Here is a 24,322-nt window from a genome sequence, read left to right on the forward strand (position 1 = left end):
TGGTCACACAATGAACTTGGACGGTGGCTATTTTCCATAGTTCCTAAAGTTTCTGCGCGAGCGTGGTTCAGAGGTGAGGACTTAAGTCGAGGCTTCATTCGCACGATGTCGAGACTTATGTCCAATCACTATTCACTAAACACACATCTACAGAATAAACCTGGTCGATAGCAACCTATGTAGGTGCGGAGCCGGTTACTATAACATCGATCACGTAGTTTGGTATTGCTCGGAAAATGACGCCTCCAGAGAGCAACTATTGGATACCCTTGTGGCCCGAGGTAAACAACCCTTCCGGGATATAAGAGGTGTTTTGGGAGATCGCGATGTGATATATATGCAGGCCATCTATGCCTTCCTTTGCTTGGCTGACATCAAACTTTAATGCCTATATTCTTCTCTTTCTCAGTTTTTTTTCTTGTCCGATTCTGTTTATCTGTACCATGTACCCCGAAGCTCTGGCCATCCGGAAGATGCTCCCTGACGAACCAAAATCGAGCACGACGCCACGCAAAACCGTTTTCAACGTTCAACGTCAAACGCCCGGATGAGCAGCTGAAATACCCTAAACCCAAATCCCTACCCCGTCCGTCCTGTATTAAGTTTTCTAACCTTGAGTCGCCACGAGTATTATGGTCTATGTCCCCTCCCAACTAACTGTTAAGATGAGATGATATACCATGTAAAAATATCATACTTGAGAATTGCGGCTCCGCAAAGTGTCACACACGACTGAGCCTACCAAATAAATGAACTGGTTAAAAAAAGCAAAAGTTACTCCTCACTTGAAAAGAATTTCAATAAAATATCTGAAAACTTTTACCAAATGTTCTTAAAATGCTGAATACCTATGCTTCTACTCTACTGAAATTCTTTAAAGGATTGTTTTAGATTTTAGCAATTCTTTTGATTAGGCTTTCATCTTTCACTCCTGTTTGCAACTTTTTCATTCCTCTCTTGCTTTTGTAATCCTGTATTGACTTGAAGGTTTATCACTTCTGAAGCACAACATCAGCGGATGAATCATCATTTTGTCATCATGTCATCACTAATTTGTCATCACTAATTTGTAGATAACTTCTTTTTCGAAACCAATTACTTTCCGACACGGTTTAATTCGATGGAAAAGGCTTTTCGAAGATAAATCAGAACACATTCCAATAAAATTTAAATATGTTTTGTCTCTCAATAATATATTAATTACCTCTTATCAGTAATTGTAATAACTATTTGATTACTTAAACTATTTTCGCTTCTCTCCTCCCACTACATTTGAATCATCAGCGTTACTCAATAGGTTTAACTCTTTTTTATAATAAGTTTCCACCGTCCTGAAACCTGCGAATAGCAGCTGAATCGTAACACAACCATGCTTCCCCTTAAAGGCAGCAGCTGCGAGCATGTGCGAATTTCAAGAGCAAGATTGATCGAATTCATAAAACTTCAATTTGAATAGTATTTAGCATATATTAACACATTTCGACTCGGGCAGGCCTTGGCGCCCGACAACGAACTCGGTACCAGAACTGATACTACCGCGCCACCGCCACCGCGCCAACCCATTCATTGAAACGGTGCCCCTGATTCGGCCGCATCGCACCTCGGTGTGTGATTGCGAGTGACGATTGTTTCTTGGCTAGCTAATCGCCAGCGACGATTGTTTTTCGGTATTTACAATAACCTGCACTATGTAGCCGGGCTGTATGTGGGCCTCATCGATGTGCATCTTATCACCTAGCAGCTTACCCCCGTAGAACCATCGCTGAGTAAATGCATCGATTCCTTCCTGGGCCTAACCGTGGGGTTGCGCGATTTTGATTTGTTGTGGTTTTGGTGAGGAATAAAGGGATTCAAGAATAGAAACATTAATCACTTGACACAATAGAATGATGCATTGCAATGTAGTTGCTAATTATAGACTTGTAACTGTGGCTCGCCTAATGGATACTAATTTCGATAAAAGGTCCATTGAACCTAATGGGTGTTTTGCGTTCGTGGGTAGAATAAAGAATTGCCGCAAGTTAAACACAATTAGAGCACTTACCTGAAGTTTCTTTTTACATTGACCGATTGTGTCTTTAGAATAAACTGGTAATTTAACATCTGTACATGTGGACGAAAGCCTTAGCTTTAGGATGACTTCAATGCCTGGTAAAAGAAAATATAATCAATGACTCAGCCATTACTTAAAAACATACTGTTTACCTCCATCCACGGGTTCCGAGTATTCGGCAGGCGAGTCACGTCCGTAATCTTCCTTAACTATGTTGATCGGATATGATAAGCAGTAGATCGGGAGCTTGTACTGCGATCCGAGCTCGTCGTAGCACTCGGTGAGGTATCCATTGGGAACGGAAATGTTGGCCCCGTCGAGGATGGCCTGCGCCAGCTGGAAGTCGAGCGCTTCCGCGGCACTGGTCGCTGCCCGCAGCGCATCCCAAATTTCTTTGCGCCCTTCGAACGCTGGGGCCGTGTCCCAGAACTCGTCCCGTTTACTGCGCAGCTGACCCTCCGTTAATGGCACTTCCGATTTCCAGCGGATCGTTTCGTGGCACAGCGGATGGTTTTTGCGCTGGGTACCGACGTAGCTGGATGTATTTCCTGAAATTATAGGAAAACAGAATAAAATGTTCGTTATTAGTGGGATTAAACATGCTCGTTCTTTGTCATTAAGCTGCTGGTGAAAATGGTGTGATTATTATCAATTATCAGTTGAGGGTTTAGTAGCGATCATTTTTTCTGATTTTGATGTTCAAATAAAACCAAATAAATTTTAATTAAATACTCTCCAACTCAGACCATATTTCTTAAGAGATCAATAACCTATGACACAATTTAATCCACGATGACTTGTTACTTATAATCCAAATTGTTCCTAATGGAGGCTACATAGTATAAGTGCTTGTAAATTCATTATGATACAATTTAGATAATTTCATTCATGAAGGCCAACGCAATTAAACACTTTATGTCCTGAATATCTCAGTGGTAGCGATTTGTTCGTGATAAGCACCAACCGTAATGACTAGACCGATACCATCTAAGTACAAATCAATTTTCTGTCATGTGTCCCAGTTTGTTTCCCCAGTTGCATTCCCATTGTCCAGTAACCATAAATTACACAAACACGAGGGGAGTTCACAACAGCAGCACGGGGCGGTTGCAAACAGGATCATCGACCAACCAAGGCGTAGTCCATAATGACTCCAATTTCATCAATGCCAAATCATTACTGTTATTACATCGCCGCCTGTACATGACCTCTTCCTGGCATAATACACTGGAGGGTGGCAAACTAACTGCACTCGCTACCGCATGTGTCCGGTTCTTCTCTGCAAAGGGTTTGACATATGTGTACCTTACAATTGTTGCAAACGCAAAGATAACAACAGGTAGGACAGGTAGATAGTCTATGGGTATGTTGAACGGTATCGACTATCGCCATGGATAGCAACCAAAGGCCATGTGGCTAACGTTGAACGAACGAATGCGTGCACGTGTTTTCCAAGTTTAGTCACTCCCCACACGTTATCCGAAGATCGATAATAACGTGAAGTATGATAAAATATTGAATAATGAAAGCCTTAATACGTACATGTATCATATTCAGCTGCCCATGGTGGAAAGGAAATACGAACAAACAGCTATGGATTTCAGATAGCAAATGATTTTTGATGATTAGATGAAAATTACTTTGATAGGGATAGTGATACTGTTGCGATGTTTGAAAATGTATTGAAAACAGTAGGTAAATTGATTTTTTATGACATAAATGTCGGAAATCTGCGATAGGTACCTAATACAAGCTTGCATTTTTACATAAAGAAATGAAGTGACTGAATCGAAAAACTTGTTTTCCCAAAGATATGACGCCAAAGCCGATACAATTCGATATCAAAACTATCGAACGAGGCAGCATACACGGTTAGAAAAAAGTACTAAATATGAGGTTATTTTACTCAAATCGTAAGATTAGTGTGGGAACCCAAAATTAGAACAATTTTCAATGAAATTAAGTGAAATTTACCTAATATTTAGTAAAATATACTTAATTTTGAATAGAAACTAACTAAAAGTTTGGTAAACTATACTTAACTTTTGAAAACATGAGATTACTTAACGTTGGGTTGGGTTCCCACACTTTACTGCCCTTGTTGAGTAGTTTTGCTCTTAATTTTATAACAACATACTCTATATGGGGACATCCATAAATTACGTGACGCTTGGAGAGGGAGGGGTTGCCCGAAGTACGACAATCCATCCAAAATTTTTAAATGATTCATACAAAAAGTGTGACATAGGGGGGAGGGGGTCGAAAATTACCAATTTTTGCGTTACGTAATTAATAGATCTTCCCTATGTGAGGGAGGGAGGGAGATTCAGGAGATAAAAACCGTGTAGGTCTTCCTCTCCTTCTTCTTTTTCTTCCTGATTCGGATCTGACAGTAAATGTCAAATTTTGTAAATCCTATGTTGAGGGCCCTCCGACGAGACAGGAGGTTTGCGCTGGCCCAATAAGTCGCCTGGAAAACCAATAATTACGAACAATATAAGAGATAATACGACTCGATATAATAGGCAAAGACCTATGCGACGAATGAAGGATCACGATTGGAAGCTTAGAACATGGAACTGCAAGTTCCTAGGTTTCGCAGGCTGCGACAGGATGATCTACGATGAATTACATCCCCGCAACTTCGACGTCGTGGCATTACAGGAGATTTGCTGGACAGGACAGAAAGTGTGGAAAAGCGGGCATCGAGCGGCTACCTTCTACCAAAGCTGTGGTACCACCAACGAGCTGGGAACCGGCTTCATAGCGCCAACGTGTGATTGGGTGGCAGCCAATCAACGCAAGGATGTGCAAGCTGAGGATAAAAGGCCGTTTCTTCAACTATAGCATCATCAACGTGCACTGCCCACACGAAGGGAGACCCGACGACGAGAAAGAAGCGTTCTACGCACAGCTGGAGCAGACATACGACGGATGCCCACTGCGGGACGTCAAAATCGTCATCGGCGACATGAACGCACAGGTAGGAAGGGAGGAAATGTATAGACCGGTCATCGGACCGGATAGTCTGCACACCGTATCGAATGATAACAGCCAACGATGCATAAACTTCGCAGCCTCCCGCGGAATGGTAGCACCTTCTTTCCCCGCAAAAATATCCACAAGGCCACATGGAGATCACCTAACCAAGAAACGAAAAACCAAATCGACCACGTTCTAATCGACGGCAAATTCTTCTCCGACATCACGAACGTTCGCACTTACCGCAGTGCGAATATTTAATCCGACCACAACCTCGTTGCAGTATGCCTGCGCTCAAAACTCTCGACGGTGTACAACACGCGTCGAAGATGGACACCGCGGCTTAACGTTGGGCGGCTACAAGACGGTAGACCATTGGTAGCACCGCAACCGCTGCACTTGGCACGGTGCCCCCGGATCAGAGAAACGACTGGTATGACGGCAAATGTGAGCAGGGCGAGATTGCTGCAACACCGCACGAGGGCGAACGAGGCACGATACAAACGGGCGCGGAACAGACAAAACTCGATTTTCCGAAGGAAAAAGCGCCAGCAGGAAGACCGAGACCGCACGAACGAACGCACGAAAGTTCTATGAGAAGTTGAACCGTTCACGTAATGGCCACGTGCCACAGCCTAATATGTGTAAGGACATAAACGGGAACCTTCTTACGGATGAGCGTGAGGTAATCCAAAGGCGCTGGCTTCGGATCTCCAGGAAATCCAGGAGGAAATTGGTCGACTGAAGTACTGCAGAAATGCCGCGAATACAACGTTCCCACACATCATCTATTTATCAACTTCAAAGCCGCATATGATACAATCGATCAGGACCAGCTATGGCAGCTAATGCACGAACACGGATTTCCGGATAAACTGACACGGTTGATCAAAGCGATGGATCGGGTGATGTGCGTAGTTTGAGTTTCAGAGGCATTCTCGAGTCCCTTCGAAATACGCAGAGGGTTACGGCAAGGTGGTGATCTTTCTTGTCTGCTATTCAACATCGCTTTGGAAGGAGTAATACGAAGAGCAGGGATTAACACGAGTGGTACAATTTTCAATAAGTCCGTCCAACTATTTGACTTCGACGACGACATAGATATTATGGCATGTAACTTTGAGAAGATGGAGGAAGCCTACATCAGACTGAAGAGGGAAGCTAAGCGGATCATCAACACGTCGAAGATGAAGTACATAATAGGAAGGGGTTCAAGAGAAGACAATGTGAGCCACCCACCTCGAGTTTGCATCGGTGGGGACGAAATCGAGGTGGTAGAAGAATTTGTGTACTTGGGCTCACTGGTGACTGCCGAAAATGATATCAGCAGAGAAATTCGGAGACGCATAGTGGCTGGAAATCGTACGTACTTTGGACTCCGCAAGACTCTCCGATCGAATAGAGTTCGCCGCCGTACGAAACTGACAATCTACAAAACGCTCATTAGACCGGTAGTCCTCTACGGACACGAGACCTGGACGATGCTCGTGGAGGACCAACGTGCACTGGGAGTTTTCGAAAGGAAAGTACTGCGTACCATCTAATATGGTGGGGTGCAGATGGCGGATCCCGGGTAGAGGTTAATAACAAACAAATAACATAATAATAACAATTTTTGCCATGATATCAGATTTAGTTATTCCTATGTTATTTATAAATTACATAAAATAGCATCCCAACAACAAATTTTGTTATAATAGTAAAATTAGTTATTTATATGCTATTGTAAAAAGGAGCAGAACAACAGATAAAGAACAAATTTTGCAATCATAGCAAAGTTTGTTATTCATTTATCATTTGCATTTTCAACATATCAATAATAACTGATTTTGATATTTTCTTTTCTTTAAATATTTTGCTATTGGTTTGTTATTATAATAGCAAAATGAGTTACTTATGAGTTATTTGCTAAAGCAATGTATGTTATTATTTTTGCTATTTTAGCAACTATATCAAACAAACTAATATCATATTTTGCTATTCAGTTATTCATATATTAATAGCAAAATTTGATATTATTTTGCTGTTTTCTTCTACCCGGGATGGTACGTGGAGGAGGCGAATGAACCACGAGTTGCATGAGCTGCTGGGATCCATCATTCACACCGCGAAAATCGGACGACTGTGGTGGGCCGGGCACGTAGCCAGAATGTCGGACAGTAACCCGGTGAAAATGGTTCTCGACAACGATCCGTCGGGCCCAAGAAGGCGAGGTGCGGGCAAAGTGGATCGATCAGGTGGAAGATGACTTGCGCACCCTCCGTAGACTGCGTGGTTGGCGACGTGTAGCCATGGACCGAGCCGAATGGAGAAGACTCTTACATACCGCACTGGCCACTTCAGCCTTAGTCTAACTAAATAATAATAATGTTGAGGGCCAGTTGCTAGAGTTTCTCGAGAACATTTTGAAGCGTTTCACAAGAGAATTCAGAACGAATGGCCCGAGGAAAACCCGATGAGATTTCCGGGGAAATTTAAAAAAATCCCCGGAGTTTTCCAAAGAAATTTCCAGAGAAAATTCCGAACAATTTCAGAGAAAATTTTAAAGCGTCTCACGGGAAACTTTCGTTGATTTCCCGGAATTTTTTTCAAGCGTTTTCCAAAGACGTTTCGAAAGGATTTCTAGCTTAGCTTTAGCTTTGACTGACTACACATATCTATGGTTGCTACTCCGTGATTTTTTAACCCTAGCCCAGCAGGGTAAATTGGCACAACTTGCCAATGAGGCACGCCGCATGAAGCTTGAGATCCTGGGACTGAGTGAAGTCCGTTGGCCAAACTTTGGAGAACACAGAACGCCGTCGGGACAAGTTCTGCTATACTCTGGTTTACGAGGTGAACACGCTCCCCGGCAACGCGGAGTTGGCTTCCTACTAAGCGCTCAGGCACACTCTGCGCTTATGAAGTGGGAACCTATAAGTGAAAGGATAATCGTTGCCAGATTTAGAACACGGGTCCGAAACCTTACTATAATCCAATGTTATGCGCCAACCGATGCTGCCGATCTGCAAGACAAAGAGAACTTCTACAGTCAACTCAATGCCGTCGTAGATAGAATTCCGAAGGGTGATATCAAGATCTGTTTGGGCGACTTCAATGCGAAGATCGGATCCGACAACTCGAACCATGAGCGCATTATGGGACGCCATGGTCTCGGAGAAATGAGCGAAAACGGAGAGCTGTTCGCAGAATTTTGTGGTAATAATGACATGGTGATCGGGGGATAGCCCCTCATCAACCGGTTCACAAAGTCACGTGACGGCTTTACAGAAAATCAAATCGACCACATCTGCATCAGCCGAAAATGGAAACGGAGCCTTCTTGATGTACGGAATAAACGTAGTGCCGATATCGCGTCTGATCATCACCTCCTCATCGGCGAAATACGCCTGCGCATTGCGCGGATTCGTCGGCAGGAGGAAAGAGTTGGACGACGATTCAACACACGCCGACTGGAAGATGCCACGGTGAAACGGTCCTTCGTTGAAGAACTGGAGACGCGTGCTGCAGATATTCCGGAAGGTGGCAGCGTGGAAGACCAATGGACCGCCATCAAGAATGCCTTCATCGCCACCAGCGAGAACAATCTGGGCGAACTACGCACCCAGAGAAAACAATGGATCACCGAGGAGACCTGGAGGAAGATAGAGGAGCGAAGAGAAGCCAAAGCCGCGATAGAGCGATCAAAAACCAGAGGAGCCAAAGTTCTAGCCCGCCAACGATACGCGGCTCTTGAGAAGGAAGTAAAACGCTCATGTCGACGGGACAAGCGAGCGTGGGCAGACTCTCTGGCCGACGAAGGAGAGAGAGCCGCCGCAACCGGGGACATTCGCCTCCTCTACGATATCTCACGACGCTTAAGCGGGGCGAAGATGAATGCAACGATGCCTGTGAAAGACGCGAATGATCAGTTATTGACCGACCCAACTGACCAGCTGAAACGCTGGTTTGAGCACTTCGAACAACTTTTTCAAGTGCCAGCCAGGCCATCACCACCTCGGCATGATCTGCCTAGGATCCGACGTATAACACGCGTCAATACCGAAGCTCCATCACTGCTAGAGATTCAAACAGCCATCCAAAGCATGAAATCGAATAAAGCCCCAGGGGTCGACCGCATATCAGCCGAGATGCTCAAAGCTGACCCCATGACATCCGCTCAACTACTGCATCGTTTATTTCATAATATCTGGGACACCGCAACTTTCCCGGTCGACTGGATGCAAGGTATCTTAGTAAAGGTGCCCAAAAGGGTGACCTGACTGTATGCGATAACTGGCGAGGCATTATGTTGCTGTGTACCGTTCTCAAAGTTCTGTGCAAAATTATCCTAGCCCGGATTCAGGAGAAGATCGATGCGACTCTCCGGCGGCAGCAAGCCGGATTCCGTACCGGAAGATCCTGTGTGGACCATATTGTCACGCTCCGCATCATTCTGGAGCAGGTCAACGAATTCCAAGAGTCCCTTTACTTGGTATTCATTGACTACGAAAAAGCTTTCGACCGTCTCAATCACGAGAATATGTGGGGCGCCCTGAGACGCAAGGGAGTTCCTGAGAAAATCATCGGCCTCATCGAAGCACAGTACGAGGCCTTTTCGTGTAGAGTGCTGCACAATGGGGTCCTGTCCGACCCTATCCGGGTCGTAGCTGGTGTGAGGCAAGGATGTATCCTATCACCGTTACTGTTCCTGATCGTAATCGATGAGATTCTGGTAGGTGCGATTGACCGTGATCCAAACCGCGGGCTGTTATGGCAGCCTATAACCATGGAGCATCTAAACGACTTCGAATTGGCTGATGACGTTGCACTCCTCGCGCAACGGCGCTCTGATATGCAGAGTAAGCTCAACGACCTTGCCGAGCGCTCCTCCTCGGCAGGTTTAGTCATCAACGTCAACAAAACCAAATCGTTGGATGTAAACACGGCGACTCCTTCCAGTTTCACAGTAGCCGGGCAACCAGTGGAGAATGTTGAAAGCTTCCAATATCTTGGTAGCCAAATGGCGTCGGACGGCGGTACCAAGATCGACATAGGCGCACGGATCAAGAAAGCAAGGGCTGCCTTTGCGAGTTTAAGAAATATCTGGAAAAACAGGCAGATAAGTGAACGCACCAAAATACGAATTTTCAACTCTAACGTGAAATCTGTGCTTTTATACGCTAGCGAAACATGGTGTGTATCAGTGGAGAACACTCAACGGCTGCAGGTGTTCATTAACAGATGCCTGCGGTATATAATTCGGGCCTGGTGGCCTCACAACTGGATCTCAAACAATGAGCTCCATCGTCGTTGTCACCAGAGGCCGATAGCAACAGAAATTCGGGATCGGAAGTGGGGCTGGGTCGGCCACACTCTACGTAGGAGCGGAAACGAAATCTGTAAACAAGCATTAGACTGGAACCCAGCGGGACATCGCAGCAGAGGCAGACCCAGAGGCTCATGGCGGCGAAGCCTCAATAAAGAAATAAAAGAAGTCGACCGAAATCTAACCTGGCAACAGGTTAAAGCGATAGCCGGGCAACGCTCAGGATGGAGATCTTTCAAGTCGGCCCTTTGCACCACCGGAGGTGTACAGGATCCGTAAGTAAGTAAGTAAGTACTCCGTGATTGACCAGAATCAGTGAAATAGCACAAAGAAAAGAATCAACTGAATGATTGACTTGGATTGTTAAAGCATTCTCAGTGTCCTAGTTTCGGATGATTTAAATATATTCAAATGATCAATAACGGCGCCGGTTATGTCCTTGCAGTCAGTTGTGAAGATGGACGGACTACCAGTAGGTTGCTTTTGCTATTTGGAGACCGTGTTTACCTCTGAATCTCCACAAAAACCACAGGAAGGATTATCAGTTAATTGGTAGGCATCGTTGGATCTGGATTCACTCTGATAAGCGATACGACCGTGCCATTCTTTATACACAGTGATTTTACCTAGCCATGAATCGGGCGCGAAAAGTAGTACAAACTAACTACCGGCCTACCGGCCGCGCAAAGCAGAACACAATATTTCGGCCGATCGCGCCATCGTTCTGCTGTCCGAAACAAGAGAAATCACGCACTGAACTGATTTTTATTACCGGCCGCGCAAAGCAGAACACAATATTTCGGCCGATCGCGCCATCGTTCTGCTGTCCGAAACAAGAGAAATCTCGCACTGAACTGATTTTTATTACCGGCCGCGCAAAGCAGAACACAAGATTTCGGCCGATCGCGCCATCGTTCTGCTGTCCGAAACAAGAGAAATCACGCACTGACCTGATTTTTATTACCGGCCGCGCAAAGCAGAACACAATATTTCGGCCGATCGCGCCATCGTTCTGCTGTCCGAAACAAGAGAAATCACGCACTGAACTGATTTTTATTACCGGCCGCGCAAAGCAGAACACAAGATTTCGGCCGATCGCGCCATCGTTCTGCTGTCCGAAACAAGAGAAATCTCGCACTGAACTGATTTTTATTACCGGCCGCGCAAAGCAGAACACAATATTTCGGCCGATCGCGCCATCGTTCTGCTGTCCGAAACAAGAGAAAGCTCGCACTGACCTGATTTTTATTACCGGCCGCGCAAAGCAGAACACAATATTTCGGCCGATCGCGCCATCGTTCTGCTGTCCGAAACAAGAGAAATCTCGCACTGAACTGATTTTTATTACCGGCCGCGCAAAGCAGAACACAATATTTCGGCCGATCGCGCCATCGTTCTGCTGTCCGAAACAAGAGAAATCACGCACTGAACTGATTTTTATTACCGGCCGCGCAAAGCAGAACACAAGATTTCGGCCGATCGCGCCATCGTTCTGCTGTCCGAAACAAGAGAAATCACGCACTGAACTCGCAAAGACATTCCGAATGGATTTCTAAGAAAAAATCGATGAGTTTCTCGAGAACATTCTGGAGGACATTCTGCACAGTTTCACGAGAAAATGCCGAACAATTTGCCAGGAGAAATTTCTCGAGAAAAATCCGATCAGATTTCCGAGGAAATTCCAAAAAAATCCCAGGAGTTTCCGAACAGTTTTCCGAGGGAATTATAAAGAGTTTTCAAAAAAATCGGACGATTTTCCCAAGGAAATTTTGAAGAATTTTCAATGGGTATTCCTGATTTCAAAATGTAAAAATATCTTGGAGGGAGTTCAAAAAAATATGTCCATGCATATCTCAGAGGAAATTTTTTGTGAGATTCCGAAAAAAATCCAGTGAAACGCAAAGGATTTTTTCAGGGGAATTTGAAGGAATTTCGTGGATATTTGAGGAAAAACTCTTTGTATATTTCGAGGATTTTTGGAAAATTCAGAAAATTTTCATCATTCGTGAGTATGTGCATGATTGTCTTGGGATATGGATTGTATTAGTTTTAAGTGTACTCACTAGCGTACTCAACACAACCAGAAGAGCAGAAATTTAGCAGATTTTCAGGAATAAATTCAGAGGAACTTAAAGTAGAAGTTTTGAAGAGTTTTGCATGAGAATTCAGAAAAAAATCTTGGGAATCCTGAAAAATATCGCGTGGAAATTTAAACGCAATTCCCGTGAAAATTCAGATGAGTTTGCTTTGCATATTAAGATGACTTTTATAGAATGTCTTCCTCTTGTTGTCTACCGTCAAATTCCATTCGTATGTCTTCCTCTCGTTGCTGTCTCCCAAAAATGTTTGTCTCGTTACAGATGTGAAACATTGCCAAGGATTTCAACTGTGTGAACATCAGCTTTGTAATTAATTAAGCATCCTATATTCCCTTCCTTTCCTATTGTATAATTGTATTCCCTAACCTCGACCAAACCGCGAGTCTTTCGGTTCCCCAAAACTAATATTAGAGTATAACAATCATAAAAAACTGTATTCAAAAACATGATTCCGGCTCCGTAACGCTTTACGGCAAATGAGCCTTCCAAATAAATGATAGTTAAAAAAAATTAAGATGACTTTCTCTGTCGAATTTCAGAGGTTTTTTTTGTAGAATTTCGAGTGGAAATCCAGGTGAAGTTCACAAACTGAGACAAATCATGGAGAAATTCAAAAAATATGCCGCAATAGCTTGAGAAAATTCTCCTGAGAATTTCCTGAAAAAATAGTCGGGATTTTTTTTTCCAGAGAACATCATTAAATTGTCTCTCAAAAATCTAACACAATGAATCGCCTGCTTTGAGCGTGCTTACAGCGGCACACTAGGAGTTAATGTTCTGAAATCAGTATGGCATCTAAGGTTCGACTTCTCAAAATAAAGCACCTTCATCAAAAAAATATTTGGTAGGCATAGTAGCGGACACCTTCCTACATAACCGGTACCAAATAGTTTTTCATGAAAAGTTTCTAATTTTGAGAAAACCCGCGTTAGATGTCTTTCGCCATACAAATTTCTGGTGGTTAACTCATGCTGGCTATTTTGCGCATATACTATAGCGCCTGGATGTGACTTTTGACCAGCCCATTTAGTCACTTACAATTCATACTCAGACAGTTTATTAAATGAACGGTTTCCGAGTTGTAATTTTTTAAATTAATTAAAACGACTCGGGGGTCGAGTTTTTTTTACATTAGTGGAAAATGGTCAATCTTCTACACCGAGAGTATATGACAAGTTTCAATCGAATCAAATATCATCAAGTATGATCGATGCGTCATTCTGCTTGGAATCCGTCATTGTGAAAACCTACTCATAAGTTTTTTTTTCGGCCACTTGCTTAGTGTTTGTTACAAAACGAAGTTAAACGATCCGAAAGGTAAATTTATTTCGCATTTACATACAAAGTAGATTTACTCAATTTTGTGATTCAATATTGAATGCTGCCGTTTGCAATTAATTTCAAAATGTTCACTTTTCAAAATGGTTGTTAATTTCGATTATCGGCGCCCAAATATGGTCGATTGTCGGCATTTAATTTTCCAAGCGAGATATCAAGACAGCTTCAGGTTAGTAGCCACGATGTGAGCGAAAATAACAATGTTTGCTTGATTTAATATGTGTAATGTACTTAAATGTAATAAATTTCATTGCCATTTACAATAAATCTTGATATTTTCAGTCATAACGTCCTCAGTTCATATTTTTCCGTTTGATCGTTTATTTAAGGTGTCAACAACCGACCACCTTTTTCTAAACACTATAACATCAACACCTAACAAAATTATTATTAATTATTTTCTAATAGAAAAAAAATCAAATTTCTTAACCAGTTATTAGCTTATGCCTATAAGCTTCCATTGGTATGCAAATATCGCAACTTTGTTCATTTGGGCGAAAGTTATGAACCAACACCAAAAGGGTGTCGACAACCGACTACCTTCCCCTAGACACTTCGCATTAGCATCTCCACGAAAGTTATGTTTTGATCTTGTTTGAAATGTAATAAAGAGAAATTGAAGTTATTTAAAAAAAGTAATTTCCGATACGTTTTATTCGATAAGTTTATGTTTAACAGATTAAAGATTAAGATTTATTTATTTCTGACAATGATTTTTGATTACCTATAATTAACGATCAAATCACTATTTAACAATAATTAAACATTATGATGAATGAATAAAACGTTTTGAATATGATTAACGATTCATGGTCATAATAGAATGTTGACACAAATATGTATCATTTATGTTTAACAATGGACCTGATTAATGATTATTGATTAAGAAAAATGAATTTGAATGATTCTGAAAAGAAACTTTGAAATTTATTTATTTTAAATTTCGATAGTATTATTATGTTGAAAGATCACTGATTGAATAAAAAAATAAATTTTATCTTCATCAACAATCAACATTCTTGAGATAAAAGTGTGAAAAAACTAAATTCAGTGAAATCCTGTCAAAAACATTGAAGAGGTGAAAAATAATAACTATTCAAAAAAAATCAACGCGAGTAGCACCGGTTCAGAAATCGTCGTCAGCGGTGTGGATATGCGTGGCATTATTTTTTTTGCATCCCGGCGGCGGGTAGAAAATCAGCCACTGCCAATAATTCATTGTGAACACTTTTCGATTAAACATAGCAACACGTAGTTTATGAATTCAATGTATGAGGTTTGATTAAAACTATCAAATAATGCTTTATTCAAGAAACCAAAATAAATACGCATTAACTACCATGTGTCCAGCATAGGGTAAAGTGACCAATAGTGGACCCCCAACCAATAGTGGACCCTCCAGCCATTATTGCATTATTACTGCACAATGTCAACTTTTCGCTATAAAATTATATCGGGAAAACCTACCTTACAGTCCTATGATTTGATTACATTCATTGGAAATGCTATGGAAAGTCAAATTAGATGATTTTTTACAATTCTATAAAAAATAAACACGACAGTGTCCATTATAGGAATATTTTTGGGGGGTCCATAATAGGAAGAAGAACGTCCCGAAACGGGACATGAAAATCAAATGAAGTGTCGACTATAGGGAAGCAATTTCCTATTATGGACCCCCAGGGGGTCTACTAAAGGGCGAATTCAGTTAGTCTTTAAAATGTTAATTTCAACGAATAACGTCGTGTATTTGGGTGTTTTATGTATGTATCGTGAAGAGGGGATGTAGAGCTTGTTGTGAGATAACAAGCAGAGTTAATATTTTGAAAATTTCTAAGCCGTATGACAGGAAGAGCAAAATTCCGCTACTAGGGGGTCCACTATTGGGCATTTTACCCTATATAGATTAAATAGTGGATTTATGTCGATTTTGTCAAGATAAGCCTCTAATGAATGCTAATGACGAAGAAATTTTTTTTATTATTTGAGCGTTTCAATACCAACGTTTATTTCAATCTGAAAGATTTTTCAATCATTAGGGGTTAACCACCTATTTATTGTTTTTAGATCGTTTTTATGATAAACTTATTAGCCAATGTGTATTTGAGTGCGATAGAAACGATGGAAAATGTACACAAAAAATCACGAGACGCCAATGGTGAAACACCAAACAATGATATGATAATAGATTTAATCTTCGATTCCGATGTCCTCGAGATCAAATAGATTGTCCCATGCGGCTATCGATGCCCATCCAACCCAACGGCAGGACTATGTTATTAGCGCCGAACAAACTGTTGTTTTGTTTTGACTACTCATGCCCGCTCGCTCGAGGAAATATTGTTGTGCTCCGTCTCAAAACTGGACGCGAACGATTATCGCCGTGATGCCATCATCGACGACACATCGTGTTGCGTTGGTTGAGGTGGCGCGCGTTAATCAGAGAGGAGGTATCAATCCACAACGCAACAGCTCCAGGCAGCACCCAGTTAGTCCAACAAAGAGCTACTATAGACACTTTACTACAGTCTGGTAGACATATGTAGAACGATTTAGAAACAGACCCAACAACGCCTCATGACGGTTGTATTTTTAAAACATTCAACTGCGCTAAAAATCATGTATTGCTATATTTGCTGCAGTTTTTACGCAGGATAAAAGTCACTGCTTAATTTACTTGTAATGTTCGAACCAAAAAATTTCTATCACTCATTTGTTTGCACTCGATTTAATTATGATTCTATCCACCAGACTATAGTAAACTGACTACACATACGCTCTACTCCTAATATTGATACTGTTTAGGCGAGAAGGTAGCCGAATACAGATTGCTCACCGCTAGCTGATGTTCGGCGGCACGGGAGTAAATATTGATCGATTTATAAGCGAATCAGAAGTGGTTTGGCTGATTATATTATATAAAACGCTTTGGTGCTGATGGAATGCCAATCAGCTGACGATGCTGCTCAGTAGGTCTATTGGCATGAAGTCAATGGAGTTTGTCAAAGTGGACCGAATGGCTACAGGATCTCACTGGAAACGAATCCCATATAGTAATCGAGATAAGTTTTATCTGCTAATAAGAAAAATAGTCAGGTGGTCTAATGGCTACGGTTTCTACCTCTCACGCAATAGGTCGCCAACTGTTCGATCACAGGCATGCCTGTTCCCTTGGCTTTTAATGCAATTCTCAAGTTCTAACAATCGCTAGAACTGGAAATTGAATCCATATCTATCTAACTAATTAAAAAGTAAACTATTTAATCAACAATTAGAAGCCTCGATTGGACTTTTGTTATGATGATGATGATGATGATGATACTACCATCTATTGTAGCAAGGCACCTGCCGATAGCACTGGCCATATCTGACAAACGATTTGATCATGATTATATTATTGTTTGTATTTCATTAAACTCCTGTATGAAGGGCCAAAAATGAATGGGGTGGTTCCATAAGCAGATACACTTATGCGAATCCACGGGATGAATAGAGAATCTCCTTCCAGGAGAAAGTTAGTACATACAATAATATAACCTAGCCCTCGTTCAGACCGCATCGTGCTTTCGTGCTGTGCGGTTCTTTCTCTCGTTGCGGAAGGAAGTTTTTAATACTACCCGAAGCTATTTTAATTTCAACGGTGCTTCTTAGCGCTATTTGTACCCACTGATCCCGTTACGATCTTTGCAAGGACCCGTGCCTTCGTTTTACGTTGGACCCGTTTGCGGAAGTAAAATTCCGACAAGCGGTGGTAATCCTGCAGGGACACCGTTCTGGGAAAAAACCTCTAAGAAGGTCACGTCTCCACGCTCAGCCATGAGCATTAATAAAAACAAGAGGAAGAGTCTCTGAATTCTCCACTTCCTTCAAAGAAACAAGGTTTCAAGACCGTCCTGCCAAAGCGCGGAAAAAATAGAAGGAAGCTGGAGAATTCAGATATTCCATCTAACTCTAATATCGGAAATAATTCTTCTCCAATCGAACTGAGCAATCAGTTCGATTTGATTAATGATGAAATTGAGCAAATCGAATATACCTCTAGCCCAGGTGATTCGATTCATGCGAAAAAGCAAAGGATTCCGCCAATTGTGGTATCTGTTGCCGAGTTTTCTGGCTTTAGGAATGAGATTTTGAATAACCTTCAGGGGATCAAGGTTTCATTTCAGATTGCTAGGAAGGGTGACTGCCGCGTTTTGCCGGGATCCTTTGACGATCGCAAACGTCTTCTTCAGTATTTAACTGAGAAGCGCCATAAATTCTTCACGTATGACGACAAAACTGAGCGATTGTTCAAAGTCGTCTTGAAAGGTCTCCCCAGTGATGATAAATCACTGGATGAGATTAAAATTGAAATTTCTCAATTACTTGGATTTTCACCAGTCCAAGTAATTAAGATGAAAGAGAAATCCCACTCTGGTACTTCCCAGAGGGGCATTTCTCAAGAATTTTATTTAGTTCATTTTAACAAAAGTGAACTAAATAATATGAAAAGTTTGGAAAAGGCCTGTATTATGTCTCATGTCCGTGTTACATGGGAACATTTCCGCAGGCCTGGGGGAAATTTCCAAAACCCTACCCAGTGCCGTAAGTGCCAAAAGTGGGGTCATGGAACCAAACATTGTCACATGGATGCTAAATGCATGATTTGTGGTGGAACCTCTCACGCCAAGGACGCATGTCCTGTGAGAGAAGATTCCAATAAATTTAAATGTGCAAATTGTGGGGGCAATCATAAATCCAATTTCTGGGAATGCCCTTCACGCAAAAAAGTTTTGAATTCCCGTGCAAAATTGATGACGGGAAATTCCAATCGGATCCCAGATTCGACGGGTAGAAATTTTTCAAACGCTCAAATTTCGAAACCGGTTACCGGTCGAGCAATTCATACCCACCACAATTCACAAACAAATTTTGCCGCTCGTCAACGGGTAGCAAGCACTTCAGTAAATTCCAATTTTCCAATGTACCTAGTATGCAAACATCGCTGTTGGTAGACAAAATTTCTTTTCTCAAAATGAGGTTTATACCCATGTCCCAACGGAAAATAATGGTCATGTTGCCGATTCAGGTAGCATGACTGCTTCCGATTTTGATTTTTTAAATGAACAATTGCATCACATGATTGATGCAATGTTCAAAGCAAATACCATTCCAGAAGCTGTTCAGGTTGGTATAAAGTACACACAAAAAATTGTTATTGGACTCCGTTTCAATGGATCTAAATAATTGCGTGAAAGTTCTAAATTGGAATGCCCGCTCTCTAAAGGGTAAGGAAGATGAATTATTCAACTTCCTAACAGTTCATAATGTGCATATTGCCATTATAACTGAAACCTATTTAAAACCAGGACTCTCCATTAAACGAGATCCAAATTATTTTATCTACAGAAGTGATCGTCTTGACAGCGCCTGTGGTGGGGTCGCCATTGTCATTAATAGACGTATCAAACATAAATTATTTTCCTCGTTTGAAACCAAAGTTTTTGAAACCTTGGGAGTTTCTGTTGAAACAAATTTTGGTCAATTTTCCTTCATTGCAACCTATTTGCCTTTTCAATGCAATGGGCAGCAAACGAATTTGTTGAAAGCTGATCTTCAAATTCTGACTCGCAACAAATCAAAATTCTTCGTAATTGGTGACTTCAATGCCAAACACCGTTCATGGAATAATGCTCAAAGCAATTCCAACGGCAACATTTTATTTGAAGATTGTTCTGCGGGATATTATACTATTCAATATCCCAATGGCCCAACTTGTTTTTCATCCACTCGAAATCCTTCGACAATTGATTAGGTTTTAACGGATTCAAGTCAGCTGTGTGGCCAATTGGTAACTCATGCTGACTTTGACTCTGATCACCTTCCTGTGACATTTGAAATCTCACAAGAAGCCATTTATAATCTAATCAGCTCTACTTTCAATTATCATAGGGCTGATTGGGATTTATATAAAACGTACATATATCGATAGGAATTTTGATGTTGATATTCCTCTCGATACCAAAAGTGATATTGATAATGCTCTCGTATCTTTGACAAATTTAATTGTCGAAGCCAGAGGCATTGCAATTCCTAAATGTGAAATTAAATTCAACTCCATTATTATTGACGACGATCTTCAGCTACTGATCCGTCTTAAAAATGTGAGGCGAAGGCAATACCAAAGAACTCGCGATCCCGCGTTGAAAGTTATTTGGCGAGATTTGCAAAATGAAATTAAAAACCCAGATTAATCCACCTAGCGGCGATGATGCCTTTCTCGTGCATCGTAAAATGTACTGAAAAAATCACATAGGAAAGGTCGAAAAAGCCCTTTAGGGGGATAAATCGCATATTTTCTATCATTTTGCATGTTTTTGCATTAATTACTATGCATTCCCACCATTCTTGAAAAAAATTTTTTTTTTCGATTTTGAAATTTTTTTTCCAAGGGGGGACCCTTGGGAAAAACAATGATTTTTCAAAAATTCCGAAATGCAATGTCCGATATCGGGTTAATTTTTAATAGCAAATAATGGGACCATATTCCCCGTCGAATGCAACTTATTGCAAGTAAATCGGGTAATGCTAAGTTCCAAAAAGTGTGTCTACAAAATGTGTACACGTACACACATACAGACACACACATACATACATACACACAAACAGACATCACCTAAATTCGTCGAGCTGAGTCGATTGGTATATAACACTATGGGTCTCCGAGCCTTCTATCAAAAGTTTGGTTTTGGAGTTAAATTACAGTCTTTACGTATACTTAGTATACGAGAAAGGCAAAACGTTTCGCTATTCTGAGAAATACCAACATTGAGAATAATGTCTCGAAGTTGGATCCCAGTTCGAAACCCTTTTGGAAATTAACGAAAATTCTTAAAAAACCTCAAAAGCCAATTCCAGCGCTTAAAGAGGGAAATAAAATTTTATTAACAAATGGCGAAAAGGCTCAAAAACTTGCTCAGCAGTTCGAGAGTGCCCATAATTTTAGTCTAGGTCTCACTAGTCCAATTGAGGATCAGGTTACACGGAGCTTCGAAGACATTCTCAATCAAGAGAACGTTTTTGACCCTTCGTTGGGAACTAATTTGGATGAAGTTAGATCTATTACTAGAAAATTTAAAAATATGAAAGCCCCGGGTAATGATGGTATTTTCTACATACTTATCAAAAAACTTCCTGAGAGCTCTTTATCCTTTTTGGTTAATTTATTTAACAAATGTTTTCAATTGGCATACTTCCCAGATAAATGGAAAAACGCCAAAGTTGTTCCTATTTTGAAGCCGGACAAAAATCCAGCTGAGGCTTCTAGTTATCGCCCAATCAGTTTGCTTTCTTCAATAAGCAAACTGTTTGAAAAGATTATTTTAAATAGAATGATGGTTCATATTAATGACAATTCTATTTTGCTGATGAGCAATTTGGTTTTCGCCATGGGCATTCAACCACTCATCAGTTATTAAGAGTTACGAACTTAATTCGGCTCAACAAATCTGAAGGATATTCGACTGGAGTTGCTCTTCTTGATATAGAGAAAGCATTTGACAGTGTTTGGCATGAAGGTTTGATTGTAAAATTGATGAATTTTAATTTTCCTCTGTACATTATTAAACTGATCCAAAATTATTTATCAGACCGCTCACTGCAGGTAAACTATCAGAATTCTAAATCTGATAGATTACCTGTAAGGGCTGGTGTCCCCCAAGGCAGCATACTGGGGCCCATTTTGTATAACATTTTTACTTCTGACTTACCTGATTTACCACCAGGGTGTCAAAAATCTTTGTTTGCAGATGACACGGGCCTTTCAGCCAAAGGGCGAAGCCTTCGTGTCATTTGTAGTAGATTGCAAAAAAGTTTGGATATTTTCTCCACTTACTTGCAAAACTGGAAAATTTCCCCGAATGCTTCCAAAACTCAGCTTATAATTTTCCCACATAAGCCGAGAGCTTCTTATTTGAAACCTTCTAGCAGACATATTGTCACTATGACTGGGGTTCCAATTAATTGGTCTAGCGAAGCTAAATATTTAGGACTTCTGCTAGATCAAAAATTAACTTTTAAAAATCACATTGAAGGCCTTCAAGCCAAATGTAACAAATATATTAAGTGCCTATATCCACTTATAAACAGAAAATCAAAACTTTGTCTTAAGAACAAACTTTTGATTTACAAACAAATTTTTAGACCTGCCATGTTGTATGCTGTGCCAATATGGACTAGTTGCTGCAATACCAGAAAGAAGGCACTTCAGAGGATTCAAAATAAAATTTTGAAAATGATTCTGAAGTTGCCTCCGTGGTATAGTACCAATGAACTTCATAGAATTTCTAATATTGAGACATTGCAACAAATGTCCAACAAAATAATTTCCAATTTAGACAAAAATCGTTGCAATCTTCTATTGCAACGATTAGCTCCTTGTACCCTTAGTATAAATTAGGTTAAGTTTAGTTTAAGTAGAAAACATTGTAATTCCTACATGGTTCAATTCAACCAGAGGAAAAATTCTAACTGCCAGAGGCAATTGAAATGTATTAATAATAACTAAAAGCGTAACATAGCAAATAAGGATGATAGTGTTAAGAAAACACGGAACACCTAGTCTAAGAGATGAATGCATGTATTAGATAATTAGCAAATAAAATTAGTTAAAAAAAAAAAAAAAAAAAACCTAGCCCTCGTTTCCCAGATTGACCCAATAGATGGGGAGAAGAGCCCGCCCTTTATCCACGAAATGTTAACAATAGGAAGTTGGCGATTCCACTCTTCCTATCCAAATCGCTTCAATCGAGTGCCCTGATGTTTTTTTTTTGTATATAATCATATATGTAGTTTCGATGTAAATGAATAATATATGGAATGGAATTCTCTCACCAAATTTCAATTCAATTGTCCTGGATGTGCGAGATCCTTTCTTCAACACTAGTCTGCTTCGAAACTCAAAACTTTTGTTATGTCCCAAAATTGGAACTACTAAGAGATTTTTGATTCATCTTGAAAGTACATACCCCAATTAAAAACATTCGTTGGATATATTTGCCAAAAAGGATAAAGAATGCAGCGTCGTTTTTTTTTTTGCTAAGACGCTGGGATTTATTTGTTTTTTCTTAATTTTCTCGCAATAGATTTTACTCCATCAAAATCAAGCAAGGTTCTTTCTATTTGTTACTAGTCGACCCGGCAGACGTTGTCCTCTGTATAGTAGGCAATAATGTGCGTTTCGAGCTGCCCATACGAATCTTAATTTTAGTGTTTCGCAATTTACTCAACCTTACTCATGATTTTTGCATGAGGAAATATCATATAAACCAGTCGGAAACGATAACGAACATATTTGCTGAAAGAATAGAGAAAATCATTTCAGCAGTTTTAGAGTTCTGCGGATACGAACACAGACCATTTCATTTTTATATAAATAGATTTAAGGGGCCCTCCTTAGCCGTGCGGTAAGACGCGCAGCTACAAAGCAAGATCATGCGGAGGGTGTCTGGGTTCGATTCCCGGTGCCGGTCTAGACAATTTTCAGATTGGAAATTGTCTCGACTTCCCTGGACATAAAAGTATCATCGTGTTAGCCTCATGATATACGAATGCAAAAATGGTAACCTGGCTTAGAAACCTCGCAGTTAATAACTGTGGAAGTGCTTAATGAACACTAAGCTGCGAGGCGGCTGTCCCAGTGTGGGGATGTAATTCCAATAAGAAGAAGAAAAAGATAAATAGATTTGTAAACCTACTTAAAAATTACACACAAAATTATTTTCACACATAGAGTTGTCCTCCTAAATTAATGTGACCAGACGCTGCATTTTTCAACTTCGTTCATACAGCCTTACAAATATTTTTCCAATTTTTTTTGGCCCAAGATCTATGCGAAATGCTCTTTTGGAGGATCCATTTTCAAGCTAGTGACGCAATCTAGATAGGCGTCCCGCGTTCCGCAGGACGCTTACTGGTCACATAATCTGCTATAGTGTGCAAATTACATCCTGTAGTCTGTTGAACTGACTCATGGACACGATGGTAGGCTCGTGCTGCGTGTAGTTTCTTGATCTGAAAGTAGGATCAAAGACCCTCCGACGACGAACCGTATCCGGGCTAGTGTTGAAGTTGAGCAAGTTGTAATGGTATGGACTGCTTATTCGCCCTCTCAGGATGTTGCAGAAAAATAAGGTGTTAGCAACCTTGGGTCTGCTACTGATGGCGTCGAAATCAACCTACTAGACCTGTGCGCCGCCGCGCCACGGCACCGCCGCCGACACTTATTGACGTACGCCGACGCCGGTCGTGGTGTCGGTGGCGCGCCATACGCCGCACAGTGTGCAAAATCGGCATAAAAAACGATACTCAATTTATAAGGGAAATTGGTCGAAAAGGGGCACTTCCCACACATTTACGTCACAGGGGTCACCACTGTCAGATTATACGGATTTTTGTGATTTTTTTATGGATATTACCAGGGCTGACAATAGTCATTCTCGTCGTATGACGAAAGCGAAAAAAATATAGTCTTCGTCATAACATTGCACGACGCGACACCTATTC

The 24,322-nt window shown here is 41.1% G+C and overlaps 1 protein-coding gene across 1 annotated transcript in view; it reads right to left on the reverse strand.

Annotated features, from left to right (window-relative positions):
• Positions 1 to 1,161: 1,161 nt before the first annotated feature.
• LOC134227995 (ubiquitin domain-containing protein 1) overlaps positions 1,162 to 24,322 on the reverse strand; it is a 44,442-nt gene continuing 21,281 nt past the window's right edge. Inside the window, exons 3-5 of the mRNA XM_062709750.1 lie at positions 2,206 to 2,601; positions 2,045 to 2,148; positions 1,162 to 1,792 (exon numbers count right to left, since the gene is read on the reverse strand). Coding sequence (XP_062565734.1) covers positions 1,637 to 1,792; positions 2,045 to 2,148; positions 2,206 to 2,601 — 656 coding nt within the window. The 3' untranslated portion in view covers positions 1,162 to 1,636. The remainder of the gene's footprint in view (positions 1,793 to 2,044; positions 2,149 to 2,205; positions 2,602 to 24,322) is intronic.

Source organism: Armigeres subalbatus, chromosome 3 (genome assembly GCF_024139115.2).
Source record: "Armigeres subalbatus isolate Guangzhou_Male chromosome 3, GZ_Asu_2, whole genome shotgun sequence".
NCBI lineage: Eukaryota > Metazoa > Arthropoda > Insecta > Diptera > Culicidae > Armigeres > Armigeres subalbatus.